A 19,137-nucleotide genomic window follows, 5' to 3' on the forward strand; every position below is an offset into this window, starting at 1 on the left:
GTATATATCCATTCCGTGTTCGGGTGTATGTGAAAAGTTATAACTGATGCTCAATGCATAACCATTCCGTGTTCAGGTGCATTGAGAAAATGAAAATGAAAGTGATAAAGTGATGTGGTATATCCATGTGGTAGAGGAGATCCTTAATGCCCTCATTCATGCTGGCAGAAACGGCATCGTGTGATGAAACTATTTATTAATAAAATGAAAAATGAATAAAATGAACCTAGAACTAAGTATAAAGAATGCAGTATAGAACATAGTTGAGATGTAATGTTCAGTGAAGTGTTTAGGCCTTAAAAAGGCAAATGATAAAAGTAATGACAATATGATGTAGTGACATGTTGTGTCATAATGAATGAAGAATGGATCATAATATGTGAATAACATAAACAAGAAATTGGAGAGAAATTATAGTGTGTTGAAACCACAGGGATAGGGAAAAGTGAATTGGAATTATAATTGTTCATTCTGGGAGAAATTCGAAATAGATGGTAATGAATTCATGAATAAGATGACAAGTAGACCTAACTGATAAGTAAAATCTCAACATCACGTATTTTTCAGGAAAGAATAAAAAGTACTTGATAATCTTGCACGTCAGAGGTTTTATTTTTTATACAAACTTAGATGAGATTATTCTATTATTTGATGATGTTTACCTACTTACTGAGCTCGTTAGCTCACCTTATTATTATTCTTTTTTTTAGATCAAAACACCCAAGATTCCACTCCCGAGCAGTAAAGGGGAATCCTAGTAGATCTATTTATTTTGCTTCAGTAAGACTTATGATTATTTATTTTATTTATTGTAAGTATTTATTTTGGATGTTCGACCAACTTCATATACTTTAAATATTTAATTTAAAGAGACAAGGGATGTAATCTCTATTTTAAATTACTGCACAAGGTTATGTTGTTAGGTTCTTTTATCATTTTATAGTGTGTATGCAGTCATGACTCCATATGAGAGTTGGGGTTGTTACAATTGGTATCAAAGCCCACGTTCCTTGGAATGATCTCTTGTACATAAGGCTTAAGGATAAGACTATAGTTGAGAATAGAATTTCAAAAAGGTAAATCTTAAAATTTTTGTTTGGTGATGTAAGCAAATGAAAATGAAGCGACGATGAACCCCTATGAACAGATCTTCTCAAGTAGAATCAGTACAGAAAGATGTTGATCGTCTTTACAACTTGGTGGAGAGGTTTGTTACTGGCCAACAGGCTAGAGAAGAAAGGAGGGACCTTGCTGATCCTCCCCTGGTTCCTACGAGGGGAGATTTGTCAAATCCTCCACCTCCACCTCCACCTCAAACCCAACTCCACTAGCGATGGATCCAGGTTATATTGAGAAGTATAAGCGATTGAATCCAGTCCAATTTGCAAGAGCATTGACTTTCTATGAGGCTAAAAAGTGGCTAAAGGCAATTGAAAAGTTCTTTAGAGTTATGAGGGTGACTAATGAATAGAAGGTTGTCCTCGCCACCTTTATGCTTGCGGGAGAAACAAAGCACTGGTGGGAAGTTAAGCAGACTACTCTGCCCACACTCATTACATGGGAACACTTTTTAGAGGCATTTAATGCTAAATACTTCCCCAATCACATTTGTAATTAGAAAGAGATAGAGTTCACCTAGCTTACCTAGGAAAGCCTTTGAGTTACTGATTATGCCAGAAGATTCACAGAGCTTAGCTGCTACACTCCCGAGATTATGTTTGATGAAGGAAATATGGCCCAAAGATTTTGGTAGTACTTGAGCTTCATACCTATCAATAGGTTCTAGTTAAGGCATAACTCATTGAGAGTACTATTAGGACCTCTACACAAGCAACATGTAGTTCCAGGCCTCAAGTCCCAAGTCAGGGCCATTAGAATAAAAGACTTTGAATAGCTCCATTTGCCCCACTACAGTTTCTGTCAGTTAGACAAGGTTATAATTGTGTTCATTGTGGAAAAAATCATGTAATACCCATTGTTACCGTCTCAATAATGGTTGCTTTAAGTGTGGAAGTACACAACATCGAATCTGTGATTGTCCTAAAGTCAAAGAACAACCTAGACCAGTAGTGTAAGGCCAAGTATATGCTGAACCTGCTACTGATATGATTCAGGGTACATACTCTATTAGTAAGCACATAGCAAATGTTTTAATTGATCCTATATCTACTCATTCTTTTGTTTCACCTACATTTGCATGGAACTTAAATGTTTCTCCTGTGTTCCTTGATTTTTCTTTAGTAGTATCCTTGCCAGCAAGTGGTAATCTGACAACCAATATATTGTATAAGTCATGTGTTATAGAGATTACAGGTAGGGAATTTGAGGTAGATTTGAAATTACTAGATATTAGGAATTTTGATGTGATACTAGGAATAAATTGGTTAGCAATATATCATGTTATTATTGACTACTACCACAAAAAGCTTGTATTCAATAGTCCTAGTCAGTTTCCATTTTCATGCTAATGACTTTCCCTTTTTTCTATTGTTAATTATTTGTGTACAAAGAAAATAATCTATTGATCTTAAATTATGTGATTTAACAATCTTAATATGTATTAGGCAAGACAAGTAAGGGAACTGATATCCAAAAAATTCCAGTAGTCAGGGAATTCCTAGATGTCTTCTCTGATGACCTACCAAGATTGCCTGTAGATCGAGAAGTGGAACTTGCCATTGATTTTCAGCTAAGTACTCAATCGATTTCATTGGCCCCATACAGGATGAGTTGGATTGCAATAAAAGAGTTGGGGAAGCAAATTCAAGAACTTTTGGATAAGGTTTTATCCAGTATAGTGTGTCTCCTTGGGGTGCTTCAGTCATATTTGCAAATAAGAATGAGGGGACATTAAGATTATGCATAGATTACAGGGAGCTAAATAGAGTTACAATTAAGAATAAGAACCCTTTCCCCATAATTGATGATCTCTTTAACTAATTATAGGGAGCATGAGTCTTTTCTAGGATTAATGTACGTTCAAGGTATCATCAGATAAAGATAAAATCTGAAGACACTATGAAGACAGCTTTCCGGACTACGTACGAACATTATAAATTTCTTGTCATGTCGTTTGGGTTGACTAATGTACCTGCAATCTTCATAGACTTAATGAATAGGCTCTTTAGACTATTTTTGGATTAATTTGTTACAGTCTTCATCGATGACATCTTGATCTACTCTAAGAGTAAGGAAGAACATGTTTTGAATCTGGCTCAAGTTTTGCAAGTAAACAGAGAAAAGAAGTTTTATGCAAAGCTAAGCAAGTGTGGTTTTTGGCTTGATCAGATTGCCTTTTTAGGACATGTTATATCAAAAGATGGTGTATTAGTGGATCCCTGCAAAATGAGACCGTGCTAAATTGGGAACAACCTAGTATAGTTAAAGATATCAGATGATTTTTAGGATTAGCTAGGTATTATCGTATATTTGTGAAGGGATTCTCCAAGATTGCAGCTCTTCTTACTCGACTTACAAAGAAGAACATCAAATTTAAATGGGATGAAGCATGTGAGAGAAGTTTCATAGAGCTCAAGAAACGGTTGACAACAACTCCTGTGTTGGCTGTACCGAATGGAACTGGTGGATATACAATATATAGTGATGCTTCTTATCAGGGGGTGGGATGTGTATTGATGTAGCATGGATGGGTAATAGCTTATGGATCTGGACAACTGAAGATATATTAATGAAATTAACCCACTCATGATTTGAAGCTCGCTGTAATTGTCTATGCTCTGAAACTCTCACATCATTATTTATATGGTGAGACATTTGAGATCTATATTGGAAATAAAAATCTAAAATATATTTTCATTCAGAAGGATCTCAAGATGCACCAAAGGCGATTGATAGAACTCCTAAAAGATTATGACTGTAAGATCTTGTATCATCTAGGCAAGGGTAATGTAGTAACGGATGCACTTAGCAGGAAGAATGTGAGTATGTTGGTTTGCATGATGGTTTCTGAGTGGAAATTATTAGAGTTTATGAGGGAAATTCAACTTCATGATCAGACTGAAGGTGTTTATTTGGCCAATTTAAATGTCTAATCTGTAATACTTCAACATATCATAGATGCTCAGTTGACTGACTCCACATTATCGGCCGTTAAGAAGGACACAGAGCACGATTTGAAGCTAGAGTTCAGAGTGTCAGATGATGGGTTACTCAGATTTAACGACAGAGTGTGTGTTCCCAATAATGATGAACTAAAGAAAGGTATTTTGACTAAGGCTCATTACTCCAAATTCACCATGCATCCGGGCAATACTAAAATATATCAAAATTTGAGATCCCAATTTTGGTGGAATGGTATGAAAAAATACATTGTTGAGTATGTTTCTAAATGCCTTACTTGTCAATAGGTGAAAGCAGAACAATAGTGTCCTGATGGATCCCTCCAACCTTTACTAATTCCTGAGTGAAAATGGGGACATATCACCATGGACTTTGTGATTGGATTGCCTAGGACCCGAGTAGGCCATGATGCTATTTGGGTGATTGTGGATAGGTTAACTAAGTCCTCCCACTTTCTGTCAATGAAAATGACAGATTCTTTGGATAGGTTAGCTAACAAACTTCACAAATCTATAGTAATACCCAACTAATCCCAAAAATCCTATATGTCACAAGGGATGTGTACCCAATTCACGCCCATCCAGGTCAGAAGAGATGAGAAACAAGTCAAAGATCAATAGAAGATAGTGGAAAAAATGTTATTAGTTTCTATTTTAGATTTATAAATTAATTTAGATGTCTCAATTATTTATAAACAAATAATTATTCTGTCACAAGAGATGTGTATTAAAGTGTAATTTTACTGTATATTTAATATTTATCTATTCTACTAGTTGAAAATATTGTGCAAACGTCTATACCCACCGATATTAGGGTTCGGGCTGTAATAGCTACTATTAAAGTACACTTTCCTCGGAACTATCCCTTGTTACCTGAGGCATAGAAACCTTATAAGGTCTAGGACTATAAAATATTGAGAAGATGCCCATAGAAGATGTCTCAAAACTCCTTGAAAACATCTACAGATGCATAATTACCATAATTGAACATAGCAATTGCTTGGTCACACCTTAGGGAAATATTGAGGTCACCTTGAATAGGAGAAGATGTTCCAAAAAGGGGGGGTAAAAATTCCCAACTGAGAGAAAAGATCCAGGAGTGAGAAACACTTTCCCATTAGGAGCAAATACCTCAAGTGGGAGAAGATTTCCTATCTAGGTGGAAGTCCCCAAAGTGGCACCAAAAATCCCTCAAATGGGAGTTTCTCGAATGAAAAAAATCCCTTAAAATGAAGAACATTCCCTAGTGTGAGAAATTTTCCTACGTAACAGGAAGATTCCTTAGTTAAAAAAAATCCCTAGTAAGGAGATTTCCTGAATAAGAGCAACTTTCCCTAAATAAGAGAAATCCCTTAGGTGGAAAGCAAATCTCTCAGTGAGAAAATTTTCCAATAGGAATAAATTCCCTAAATAAAAGAAACCCCTAAATAGATATACTCCATATAACAAACTCTAGGCTAATAGGAATCAAATGATGATTTAAATTTTTCTAAGAATACTCCTTGCATCCCTCTGGGAAAACAAATACCCTCACTATTCCAAAATTCTTTTTCTAACTTTGTTTAAAGACTTTGATAGTGAACAAAATCTAACTAAAATTCTCATTATTAAGAGTTCTAGTACTCGTAGAAAATTTTCGTAGGTGAGGGGTATGGTTGTAGGAGTTGGCCACACATCCAAGTATTCAGCAAACTTTCAATGTGTTTCTCATCAAAGTAGCATATCAAAAGCATGACGAACTACAATCACCACGCCTGGACAATTTTTCTCTTTAAACCAAAAAGAGTAAATTGATGGTGTGATAAACTAGTGACTCGTATCTTAAGGTCATACTTAAGGGTAGTCTCCTTGAATTCTTGGAAACATGAAGGGTACAAGCAAGAACTAGAACTAGATATAACAGTTTGTAACAAAACTAATGACTAAATCTGCTATTAAAAGAATTCTTAATCACCTCCAAAAAGAATCATCGATTCCGTAACTCTTTAAGCCTATTTCAACCAATCACTCTTTAATTTTTAGAAGTTAATAAAACAATGAATTAAATTAAATACCTGGAACTTAAGGATTGATATGACCTTAGATGAAACAATACTTCTCTAAGAATACTAATTGTTTTTAAGAAAGTTTGAATAAAATACCATTAAATCTAATCTTTAAAATAAAGAAACATACTCATAAACAAAATCCCTAAAGGATGTGTTCCGGTAATAGAACCATTATCATAACACTTGAAAAATATAAAAACAATTAGGCATCAAAGACACCCCTTAAACAAACATACCTTTACATATAAAATTTAAAGAAGAAGATATCACAACCTAAAACGATTCCATTAAAGAATATGTAATAACCACTCCAATCTATTGATAAAAATGTCAATAGAATACATGGACGGTTTTTTCAAGGTTCTTACAAATAAAAATATAGAGGACAAAATTTACTAGGAGGGGAAATTCCCACATAAGAGAAATTTTCCTAAGTGGCATAAATTCTCCCAAGAAAGATAAGCATCTCCCTAGTGGGAGAAAAATCTCCTACTTATATGCAAACTTCCCTAAGTCGGGAGGTGAGTGATTCGAATTCCTTGACATGCAATCTAGAAGACCAATTTTTTTTTGGGGGAGGGAAGAGATTTGTAATACCCAACTGGGTACCAATTAGGTACAAAAAAAAAGAAAATATAATAAGATATATATATAATTAATTATAACTGAAAAAATAAAAATATATTAAAAAAAAGAAAGGCCTAGAGTCGTGTACACCTTTGAGAGTATAAGAGAAACATGTGACAAATATATATGCATATATATATGGATATTTATGTGCCTATATATATTTAAAATAAAAGGAAAAAAAAAACAAAAGACAAAAAAATGAGAGAAAAAGAAAAAAAAAAGAGAAGTAGAAAAGAAGGAGGTAATTGAAGTGGCAACCCAATGCAGACGATGAATGATTGACCCCTATGCGGCTCCAGATCTGTGCATTGCCTTATCTGTGTGCGGCTCCTAAACCCATGAACGTGATGGGGCAAAAAGGAAAAGATAAGGAGAGAGAGAAAAGAGGAAGAAAAAAAAAGGAGAAAGGAAGAAGAAAAAGAATAAGGAGAAGAAGAACATAAAAATGAAGAAAAAGAAGAAGAAAGGAGAAAGGAAGAAGAAAAAAATAAAGAAAAAAAAAATTTATGGGAAAGGGGGAAGAAGAATAAAAAAGGAAAAAGGACGAAGAAAAGAAAAAAGAAAGAAAAATAATGTAATGCCCCGATGCCAAATAGGACACCAACATCCAAAATAGCAAACATTAAATAAATATTCACATTATAGCAGAACTATACAGCCCATACAAGATTTATAAAAGGCTTTATCCTGACGACAAATAGGCTATTTACATTATAAAATACAACATACTCGCCTCAATTTAAAGCAAACTACAAGTCTGCTACAAACTATTCCTCCTAAAAGGAATCTAAATAGGGTTCTTCAGTGTTCTCTTCCAACTCTGCGTCTGAAGGGGAGGGGTGGATTTGGGTGAGTCCCAATACTCAGTATGATAGATAGGAATAATGCAACACAAATAAGTTTAAAAACCTTCATTAATGCATAGTTGAAAAATAATATTTAGAAACAAACTAGATCCAATTTCATTGCCAAGTCAAATAGTCAATATTTCTATCCAAATCAAATATTCATCTTACTCAAATTATCACAAAGTCGATCAATACTACATTCAATAATTTTACACAACTCATGCACACAGGACAAGACTTTTCTTCTAACTCAATTTTAATTACAAATTAATTTTTACACAACTCATGCACACAAGATAGGACTTATCTTCTGACTCAATTTTAATTATAAATTAATTATCTTAAATTATGTTTCACTTATTACAAACCTACGTATGCAACCTCCTACACCTATTTCCAACGAAGGCAAACAGGATACAATCTAGTCACGGGTGGGTGCGTAAATGTTTACAAACATACATTCATATATAACAAATACAAATGAAATACTCTCAGGTCTCTCCATGTTGCCATCATACATGCCCTTGACCTCCAGAACATGAATATCAAATCTTCCAGAGCCCCTCAGGACAATTGAACTATATGTTCCATGACGGAACCAAAACTAGCACCCATAACCTAGTGGCTTCAGAAAAAATAATCAAAGCAAATACCCTCGAAGAAACTACAGTTAATCGAATTTAAACCAGATTCTATGTTTAAGTTTTTTACTTTTAATTTTATTTATATAGTTTAGAGTATTAAATTAATTCCAGAAACTAAAATTTTATTTTGTTTATTCTTTTAGACTTAATTTAAATTTTATTAATTAGTTATTTAGTTATTTAATTTTTTTTGTCAACTCAAATTAAGCTGTAAATTTCCATATTTTAATTTCACACATTTCTACTTCCTTTTTACTTATCCCGTGCTCGAAAAAGAATTTCCATCACACCCATACTTGTGGATAAGGAGTACTACCCGCGATGATCCCTCGGCGTCCATAGATGCTTGTCGAATCAACACGGCATATAGGCTTGCTATAATATAGCATGCCATTGAACATATACGAAAGTACGAAGGCATCCTGAATATAGTTCTAGTGCATATATACATAGTGACACATATGGCAACACTATGTATGTGCGCGCACGACATTCTCGGCACACTCGGTGCCTGACAATGTTTGATGTCCACATTGCACAATGTTGTGCTAACTTGTGTATAAGGATGTCTTTAGAAAAATATGGGTGCCCAGAAGCATCCCTTTTCCACTGCTACAACCCAAAAATTTCACCTCCATTCAATAGCAGCAACACGGTGATAATTAATGAAAACCATATTTTAACACTCACACATGCACACACTCTGTTTTCCTTTCACACACGCATGCAGTAAGATTAATTCACCAAAACATGTTATTTAAAGCAACTAAAAAATGTATATCATGCATCAAAAAGATTTTAGTCTATCTTACCTAAGAAATACATGAAACAAAAGCAAATTTTATATGAAGGAATGCTGGAAATTTCAAAAAACTCTCCTTTACAACTTACGGTAATTAAAACAAAGTATGGTGAGAGTTTTGATTAATAGTCAAGTTTATAATCCAGTTACCTTTGAGAAATAATTTCCTAACACTCCTAACTTTTTATTCTAACAACTAACTACAAGATTTTGGAAAGGAAAAAACAAATTAAGAAGGAATTTAAACGAAGAACAAACACCTACCTAAATATCGGATATAGCAGCACAACTTCAACTTTCGAAGCTTGTTGCAGTAATTTCAATGATTAGGTAATGTATGTAGGTGATCATAAACATCTAAGGAAGTCAGGAATTTTAGTTCTTCTTACTATGCACTTAAGATAATTGAATTTTTAGGAGCTTTTAATTCTTATGAAGTTTAAGAACTTAATTAAAAATACATCATTTCTATGAGATTTTATAAGTTTTACCCTCCTATTTTAGAATAATTATATTTAACTTGTTATTCCATTCTATTATATTTTTATTAGAGAATTTATATCTATATATTTATTTAGTTTACATTTGTAAATAAAATTCGTAAAAATTTCCTAAACCTAGTATATGGAAGCACATAGCTGACTATTACAAAAAAAAGGAAAAAAAAGAAGAAAGGAATGAAAAGAAAAAAAGAGAAAGAAAAGAAACCAAAAGAGAAAGAAAAGAAAAAAAAAGAAAGAAGAAAAAGAGGGAAGAAAAAAGGAAGTGCAACAACCAGATCTATCCCTGGTACATCGCATGCGGCGATGCGCATTGATCCAAGCATCGATGCGTGGCATTTTTGGTGACATGCGTGTGGTAGTGCGAGTGATGCTGGCGACTAGGACCGCATGTCCCAAGGTAAAATTTGTTCTTCATTTTGCGTCATATAGTTTTCCAAATTGTTTGTAATTTAATATGTGTATTTTCTGTTGTAAACAAGAAAAATTATCCAAACGATATACAGATTTTTGAGAGGACAGAGCTAGAAAGGATTCCCAAAGCTTTTTCGATTACGCTGTAGGTAAAACTTATGTGTATTCTATACAGGGACATAAATTATATGTTTATGTAAATCTGCATATGTATAGTGCATTATGTGTGAATGTTTAAATATGTGTGCAATATAATATATATATATCTATATACATGTATATAGGTATTTATATATGTGCATATAAATATACTTAATATATCTAATTTATATTTATGTGTGTTTATATAGTGTATATATATATACATTGTTATGCATGTGTGTGTATATATATAAAAATATATAATGAATGAGATATGAATTCATAAGAACAAATACATGAATAATTATATATATGGTATGTTGTGTGTAATTGCATATGCATGTTTAAGTATGAATGTGTGTGTATGTATCAGATATTTTGTGTGAGTCATACAGTGAGGATACATGTATGTATACAATATATGTATGTGTGTAATATTATGTGTGCACACATGTTATGCATGTGGATGTGTAATCCGTATATATGTAACAGTGTATGTATTTGTATTTAACTGCATATAGAAATTAAGATAATAATATTTGTGTTAGATTATTTGTAAGAATTATAAATCTTAAGTTAATATAGACTATAGATGTTTAAATAAGAAATTGAACAAGTTGAAAAGGTATAGAAAACAAACACCAAATAAATAGAAAAGTGTAAGTTAGTTAGAGAAATAGACTAAATAAGCCACTAAGAAGGTAAACATGCATAGTAGTTTTAAAATTTAGATAAATTTGAAAATAAATCATGTAACAAATAGATAGAAGAAAAAAAGAAACTTTTGATGATAGAATAAGAAAACTATGAAGAATTAATAAGATATTTAATTCGTTAATCACGAATCGAGGAGGGGAAGGTGCGTGTGTGGCTGAAGTTCAGCGGTTATGGTGAACTTGCACATGGATAGCTTTGTAAAATGTAGTCTAGATGTGGATAGGTATTTGTGAGTGTGTGGGTCACTGAGCAAATGTTCCTATTGTGGTTAATATGAAATTTGTGGGTATACTCTCCATGTGATGGGGGGGTCCTTTTCGCCTCTCCTCGATAAAGGTATGATGGGCATCGCACAGTGGTAACCTTAATAAACTTTAAAGGACTAAATAATATAAAATTATTAATCCAAGTGGAATGATATTTGTGGGTGAGAAATCTGAATTGAAATTCAAGTGGAGAGATTTGTGTGTGTGAGTAAATCCATTTTGTTTTGATGAATCTGTGAATCCATAAGTGTGTAATTTTAATATAGATAAGATTTATGAAGAATGTGTAAGAAGAAGAAAATCATAATCATTTTTTTTGTGAGAATGTTCATTGGGATATTTAGATTGATATCTCGTTAGATTAAGATTTGCATTCTATTTTATGTTTTGCTCGGTATTGTATTGTTTATATTCTATTTGGGATTTCTTATGTATATGATATTATGGTGATTGTTTGTCATTTTCATTAGTGCATTCTATTATGTATATTTTTGACGTGAATATATGTACATAAGTCTCCATTATAGAATCATTTTTCTTACTGAGCACGTGAAACTCACCTCAATTCACCCTCATCCAGGTTAGAAGGGTTGAGAAACAAGTCCAAGATCAATAGAAGATGGTAAAGAAAACCTTATTAGTTTTATTTTATATTTGTATATTAATTTAGATGCCTCAATTATCTGTAAAAAAATAGTTATTCTGTTACAAAGGATGTGTATTAAATTATAGTTCTACTGCATAGTTAATATTTATCAGTTCCATTAATTGAAAATTTTGTACAAATATCCATACCCACGATATTGAGGTTTAGGCTGTTACATGTTTGATTTTTTGTACCTAGTTTTGGATGATTTTTTTGTTGGTCTTTTACTCCTAAAATTATTATATTCTCTTGCCAAATATGTCATGTGATTCTCCCTAAAAATTACCAAATATTTCGAAGTAAATACTCTTAAAAAACTCACCACATTCTATCTTCTCAACTACAGTTTTGGGTTTGAGTACCTTCTGTGGTTTGCTCCTACTTTAGAAGAGCTTTTTGGTTGTTTATTTTTCCTAAAATTATTGCAAGATCTTGTTTATCATGTTAGTAAAATTCTTACATAAAACTGTAAAGGAATTTATTGTACTTACCTCAAGAAAAGCAAACCCGAGCTAGGTGTTTGCTTCCTGTAACCCATCTAGAAGGCTCTCAGGTTTGAGGATTATTGGATTTTCACTAAGAGGTGAAATCCTGTGAGGAGAGAGGGAGGAAAAAAAGTGACTTGATGCGATGCAATAGCTGATGGACGCAACTGATGGATGGCTGACACGATGATGATGATGCGACAATGGTGTAAAAACTGAAGGCACATTGCCCAAACAGTAGTAGCATGTCGTCCGAATGGCAGTGCACGCCCCCAAGGGGCAGCACGCACCGCCCAAGCCTACAATGTGCACAGGCCTACTCCACGCAGGTGGCTCATACCAAGTGCGCTGGCTGAGTGCCTACGCGCATAAGCACGAGCACAGGGCACACGGAGACGCGCGCCTCGCGCTTCTCATGGATGGGAGATGTGCACTGGTGCACGTCCCTTGCTAGTCGTGCACGCGTGCGAGGGCACGCAACTCGCGAGATCCACATGGATGGGGAAAATTTTCCTGCGGCCCTTTCTGCGGGATTTTTTTGGCATTTTCCTTCTTTATTCTTCTTGAAATTTTTAATTTTAATAAATGATAAAAACAAATTTGTATATAGGCAAAATAAATGCGTAAAAATTAAATTTATTCGTAAAATATAAAATTAACATTTTAAACTTGTTTTCATTTGAAATTTTAAAAAAAAAAATTAAATTTAAAGAGTTAATGGCCTTAAGGCCCGAATAAGTAGAGGTTTTACACAACAATTAAGCACAAAGATTTTCGAGGTATTACAGATTCACCAACATTTTTATATATAGAGTTAGATAGAGAGAAAAACTCTGAGATAATAGTCAAACGAATTTTTCATTCTTTTCTCTTCTTTATACTGATTTCATTCATAACAGTCACATATTTAAGATATTTAGAACTCGTTGGGGGCCCATCAATGTAACTTGGCACAAAAGCCCATGCTACTCAAACTTGACCATTGGGTCATTCTCTTGACCCAAGGCCCCAACGGATGACCTTCTTCACCATTACCAAAGGCAAGGCAAATGGCCAAACTCACATTCTTCTAATCATCATGATTTGCATCAATCAAGCATATTATGTCATGTTTTTATGCTCAAGTAAATTATCAATCAACCACATTTAGGTTCATGCATCAAAATTATTCAATTTTCAATATGATTTATCTATAAAATTCATATAGAAATGTAATAAACAATACTCAAGAAATCCCTCAAGAAAGCCCATGCTACCTAGACTTGACCATCGGGCCATCCTTTTAACCCAAGGCTCCAAAGGATGACCTTATTCACCATTATCAAAGACAAGGCAAATGGCCAAACTCAAACATTCTTCCAATCATCATGATTTGCATCAATCAAGCATATTATTTCATGTTTTCATGCTCAAGTAAATTAACAATCAATCACATTTAAGGTTCATGCATCAAAATTATTTAATTTTTAATATAATTTATCTAGAAAATTCACATAGAAATGTAAGAGGAAATACTCAAGAAATTTCTTACCGAAACCTTAAGCTTTTCATGAGTGACGTGTCTTTTTGGGAGGTGAAGAGGAAGGAACTTGCATCTATAGATCTTCGAACAAGTTAAAAAAACTCTTTTTCTCCTTTTCACCCTTTATTACTCTCTTTCTGTCCCTAAACTCTCCTTCTCTCTCTTTTTTTTTAAGGTGGAAAATGGAAGAAGGAAATGGAGAATGGAAAAAAATGAAGAGAAAAGGCCCTTTAAATAGTCATGGAAGAGGTCTTGGATGCTCGCCACATGGCATCCATCTGTGAGGACACGTAACGGAGAGAGAAAGGGGCAGTCGACAACGGGATGACTGAGAAGACTGTACGAGCGGCTGACGGGATAAGTTAGCACGACGGCTGAGGGAACAAAACTGCATGACAGCCGAGGTGATAAAGTCGTGTGGCAGACAAGGTGACAAGACTGCGCAGGCTAATGGGACGTGCGCTGTCAGCGCTCGGGCCGATGGGACGCGCACCGTCAGTGCACGATTGGCACGTAGTCCTGTGACTTGACTACACGATGAGACTGTGCGCAGTCACGCACGATGTGACACCACGCGCAAGGTGGACACAATGTACAAGCAGGCATGTGTGCATAGTCCCCCTTTTGTGCATGCACACATGCATGCGGGCTCACCAGCGCGAGCAGTTTCTCTCGAGGGTTCACATGATTTTTTCCTTGTTTCCAATTTTTCCTTCTTTCTTTCCTTCTAAAATAATTAAAAAATAATTTCTAAAATAAATTAAATTAAAATTAAAATAATTAATTAATTAAAAACAATTTAGAAATAGCTAAAACAAACATTTCATGCCAACGACATACCAAAAATGATGCAACCACAATGTCAATAGGAAATTAATTGTTAAAGGCCATAAGGTCTAGAAATCATAGAGTTTTTAGACATCACATTTAAGTGCAAAGGTTTCGGGGTGTTACAAAGTAGTTGCACGTGTAGGTTTGTAATTAGTAAAATATAAATTATATTTAATAACCGGTAATAAAATTTTAAAGACAAGTCTAGCTATGTATATGTTATATAAACACATTAAATACGGTATTGAGCACCTAGCAATGTTGCATTGTTACTGTAAAAATTGTATAGCATGAAATTATAATTATGTTAATATATCATTATTTTAAATAAATTTTGCATTTTGGAAATATTTTCGAAACATATTTGTGTGACTTTAATATTGCTTACCTTATTGAGTATTAGAACTCACCCAAACCGAAACCCCCATCGATGCAAATTCTGATGAGTTTGTGGAGGGGCCTTGTTTAGATTTATTTCAGGAATATTAGTTGCAAGAATAGATTATGTACCTTTTTTAAAACTTTTAGAGGCTAATATATTTTGTGTATAGGTTATCTTTTGTAGTGTAAGTAAAAGTAGATAGTCTCTTGCTCTCATAATACAAGCTTTTGTATTTTGTATTAGGATGTATGGTTTCGCTGCTACGAATATATTCTCTTTATATCTGCTCAATTAGACATTGGTACCCTATTTGGTATCAAGACGTCACACGATAAGTCACATAAATTAGTTAATTGATAATAAATCTCATAAATTAAGTGATTAATAATAAATTCAACAAAAAAGGTGATTGATTAAGACTAAAATATTTGATTAACTTTTAATTAAGGTTGTACCTGCATATATACCTCACATTTGTTCAATGAAAATCAATGTATTATTTTAAATTCTATATAGAATAAGTAAAACTTTGGACAAATTTGAGTTTTGAACATTCTTAATTTTATTGTTGCATTTATTCATTATGTTAAAGAACATAAAGATTTAGAAGATCATTAGTTACCAAAAGCTATCAAATGGTAATGAATATTTAAAATTATATTATTTATTACCGAGGTATTAAAATTAAAATATATTATATTACTACTAAAATTAAGACACATTTTTCAGATACCTTTTTAAAATTTTATTTTTAATTTATAATTTTTTTTTTGTTTTAACTAGGATTTAATTAGATTTATCAACTATTAACTAATTGAATATCACTTTCTAAACAAGAGACCGTCACTAGAATTAGATTATGTTTTTATGTTTATTTTTATTTAAAAATTATTTTTATTATATTATAATTGATATATTTATTATCTAATTAATAAAAAAAATTTAATAAAAGAATAAGAGAGATACGGACCCATTTTAAGGAACCAGAGAAAATGTTTAGCCCAAAGTTCAGGGCCGAAAGCCGAACACAAGGCGTACGATAACAGCGACTCTCCTTATCCCCAAAAGATTCATTTTCTTTCCGTTCGATTTTTCTTGCCTGTGTATATCTCTTTTTCTCGCAAGTTTTCTCAAGTTTGAGGTTCGGGACTTCCAGAACTCCAACCAGGTTTTCGTTTCATAGAAAATATTGAGAATTTGATCTCCTTTTGAGGTAAGAACTACGTGCTTTATTTTGCTTGTAAGCTGGGATTTTGTTCTCAGCTTGAAGTTTAGGGCTTTTTGAGTATGATTGTGTCGTTGAAATTTAGGGCTTCTCATGATTCTTTTTTATTTTATTCTAAAATTAATGTATTAGGAAATGTTTGATCGTGAATGGTAGCTGAAAAAGGGGATGTCTTTTTGGAGGCAAATGAGATGGGGGTTCTTCTCATTCGGATAATTTGATTGTTGAGAGAACGAAATTGCTTTGAATTTTGGAGTTAAAACTTAAGTTTTTCGTGAATGAGGATTCATGGTTGTTGTTTACGAGGGGCTCTAATTTTGGGAATACGAACGATGGTAGTCAGTGAGTAGAACAAGTCATTAGGCTAACAATTTGAGGAAAATCCCAAACGTCGTGGATATTTTCAGTTTTTGGAATTTGATTATATAAACATGAAGATATTTCTTGATTGCTTACAGAATTCGGGTATTGAGGAGTGTTCTTTTGGTTGGCTCTTGGGCTTTTGATCTTTAGCTTTGTGGTATTTGAAATTAAGATAGCTCCAAACAATTTCAAGTCTTCCTGCTTTTAGACGTAACTTTTAGATTAAATGGATGACACTGAAGATGATGCAAGGTATCCCCCAAATCCTTATGGGTTGAAACAGCAGCAGGGTTATGGTTCTTCAAATCGGCAAAAACTTCCTGTAAGGAATGCTCCATATTCTAGACCAATTGATGGTCAATTTGTTGATGATGACGAGAATGATGATGATGAGTTGGAAGATGAGGACCTGGTGGAGGAAGAAGAGAACAATAATCAAAATAGTGGTTTGCAGTATGTAGGCAAAGATATGGATGATGAGGATGATGAGGATGATGAATATGAGGAGGATATGGATGAACTTCCTCGCGAGCGACAAAGTTATGCAAGGAGGATCGAGGATGATAATATTGAGAGCCACCCAAAAAAAAGGAAGTTGAAGAGTTTGGTTTCAAGTTATGAGTTTGCTCCTCGAGTACAGGTGTCCCCAGTTGCAGCTCTGGCAGTGCCAAAACCATCATTTGGTGGACGGAATTCTCTTACTGATTGGACCGAACGTGAAACACTTGTTCTGCTTGATGCTTGGGGTGAACGATTTTTGCAACGTGGTAAAAAGAGTCTTCGTTCTGAGGAGTGGCAAGAAGTCGCAGAGAAGGTTTCAGAAGTTTCAGAGATTGAGAGGACAGATACTCAGTGTAGGAATCGTCTTGATACATTGAAAAAAAAGTATAAGAAGGAAAAAATGAATTTGGCCGAGAAAGGTAACAGTAGCAAATGGGTTTACTTCAAGAAAATGGATATGCTAATGTCATCACCTCCTCAGCAAGGTGGACTTTCTTGTGGCTTGGACTCTGGAGAATACGTTTTTATGAACCCAAGAGTTTATCTGAACCGGGCAAATGGATTAGATGAGATGAGAGACAGTCCGGGGAATTCAGAATCCACTGATGGTGAGGATGATGAATCAGATGGGCTTCCGCTTAAAAAGAGAAAATATGGGAGGGAATCTGACGGGTCTTCATTTAGTCTGCTTGCAGATTCTATTCAGAAATTTAGCGAAATCTATGAGAAAATTGAGAATAGTAAAAGGCAGCAGATGCTGGAACTGGAGAAGATGAGGATGGATTTCCACAGAGAATTGGAAATGCAGAAGAGGCAGATTATGGAGAGAGCACAGGCTGAAATTGCAAAAATACGGCAGGGTGATGACGAGGGGAATGAGATATCTGCTGGGAATGCCGGTGGGTAATGAAACTATACCTTGTACTATCTTTTTTAGTGTTAATTGGTATCTTAACTGCTAGCTTTTGTTGTATGATATGTCGTGGGTATTCAGCCTCTTTTCTTCTTGAATCTGTGGGGAGTAATAATGCTGGAGATATTTTTCAGTTATAGTTGAAGAAATAATTGATAGAGCATTGTTACTATATATAATCTCACCTTTTTTGCTTCCACTTTCTATGCATGTTCTGGGCTTACCATGGATTTATCAGATCTTTATATTATGAGTTCTCACTATAGAAGCATGAACCTCTCTACCTAAATTTTACGATTGTCAACAAATTTCTGTCAGATCTGCCATTGCATGTTCATGTAGAGGGGATAAGGGGCATGTTTGTAAGTTTTTGAATGTGTAGATTCTGGGTTGTGATTGTTTGGCTAGAAAGCACTTGCAAATTAAACAGCATGGAAGCTCTTGTAATAGAATTTTGATTAAAAAATCCAATTTCTTGGGTCTTCTCACCAGATAACTCTGATCTTAACTTACCTGGTTTCTACATTTGGTTAGGGTGTAGGGTGGAGAATGAAAAAGAAAAAACATTCTTATGAATTATGAATATTAAAGTTTTAGAAAAAAGACATAATCCCCTAATCTCCAAAATTTTAAATTGAGCTAGCTAGCAGATGAACCAGCAAAATTACTGTTATGTATTCTTTAAAAAAAATTTCAAAAGGATTGCAGAAATTCTTAAACTGACTGCTTGTTTAAAAGAGTGCTTAAATTTTGATACGGATTTGAAAATTAGATCGATTGGACCGAACTAGTTCAAGGATGGAAGGATTGAAAATTTTGATCTTGAACTGAAATTTTTTTAAAAATTTTAATTATGTATTGATATTTGATAAATTAATATTTATTTATTTATTACTTATGAATTTGATAAATAATTATAGTTTATAAATTTGTGATGATTTGATACTCCCGAGGAGACGAGAAAAGAGGTTGTTAGTGCTCTGTTGGTTTCATAACATCATTTTCTGCATGTTTGTGATGTATCCAAGAGTACTTGAACAGATAATTGCCTATGATATGATAATACAGGCCTGGTACTCTTACCATTAACTTAAGATTTATTTGAAATTAATTAACCTTACTATAAAAAGAAGTGATGGTCGTCAAAATTGGGAAGAAGATTACAGCTATGTTAACGCGG

The 19,137-nt window shown here is 33.8% G+C and overlaps 1 protein-coding gene across 1 annotated transcript; it reads left to right on the forward strand.

Annotated features, from left to right (window-relative positions):
- The first annotated feature begins 15,941 nt into the window (after nucleotides 1–15,941).
- LOC110807174 (uncharacterized) lies at nucleotides 15,942–18,156 on the forward strand. Its single transcript, XM_022032214.2, has 2 exons — nucleotides 15,942–16,168; nucleotides 16,313–18,156. The coding sequence occupies exon 2, from the start codon at nucleotides 16,770–16,772 to the stop codon at nucleotides 17,949–17,951; it is 1,182 nt and encodes a 393-aa protein (XP_021887906.2). The 5' UTR covers nucleotides 15,942–16,168; nucleotides 16,313–16,769; the 3' UTR covers nucleotides 17,952–18,156.
- Nucleotides 18,157–19,137: the final 981 nt, after the last annotated feature.

Source organism: Carica papaya, chromosome 5, assembly GCF_054855325.1.
Source record: "Carica papaya isolate Zhongbai chromosome 5, ASM5485532v1, whole genome shotgun sequence".
Classification (NCBI taxonomy): Eukaryota; Viridiplantae; Streptophyta; class Magnoliopsida; order Brassicales; family Caricaceae; genus Carica; species Carica papaya.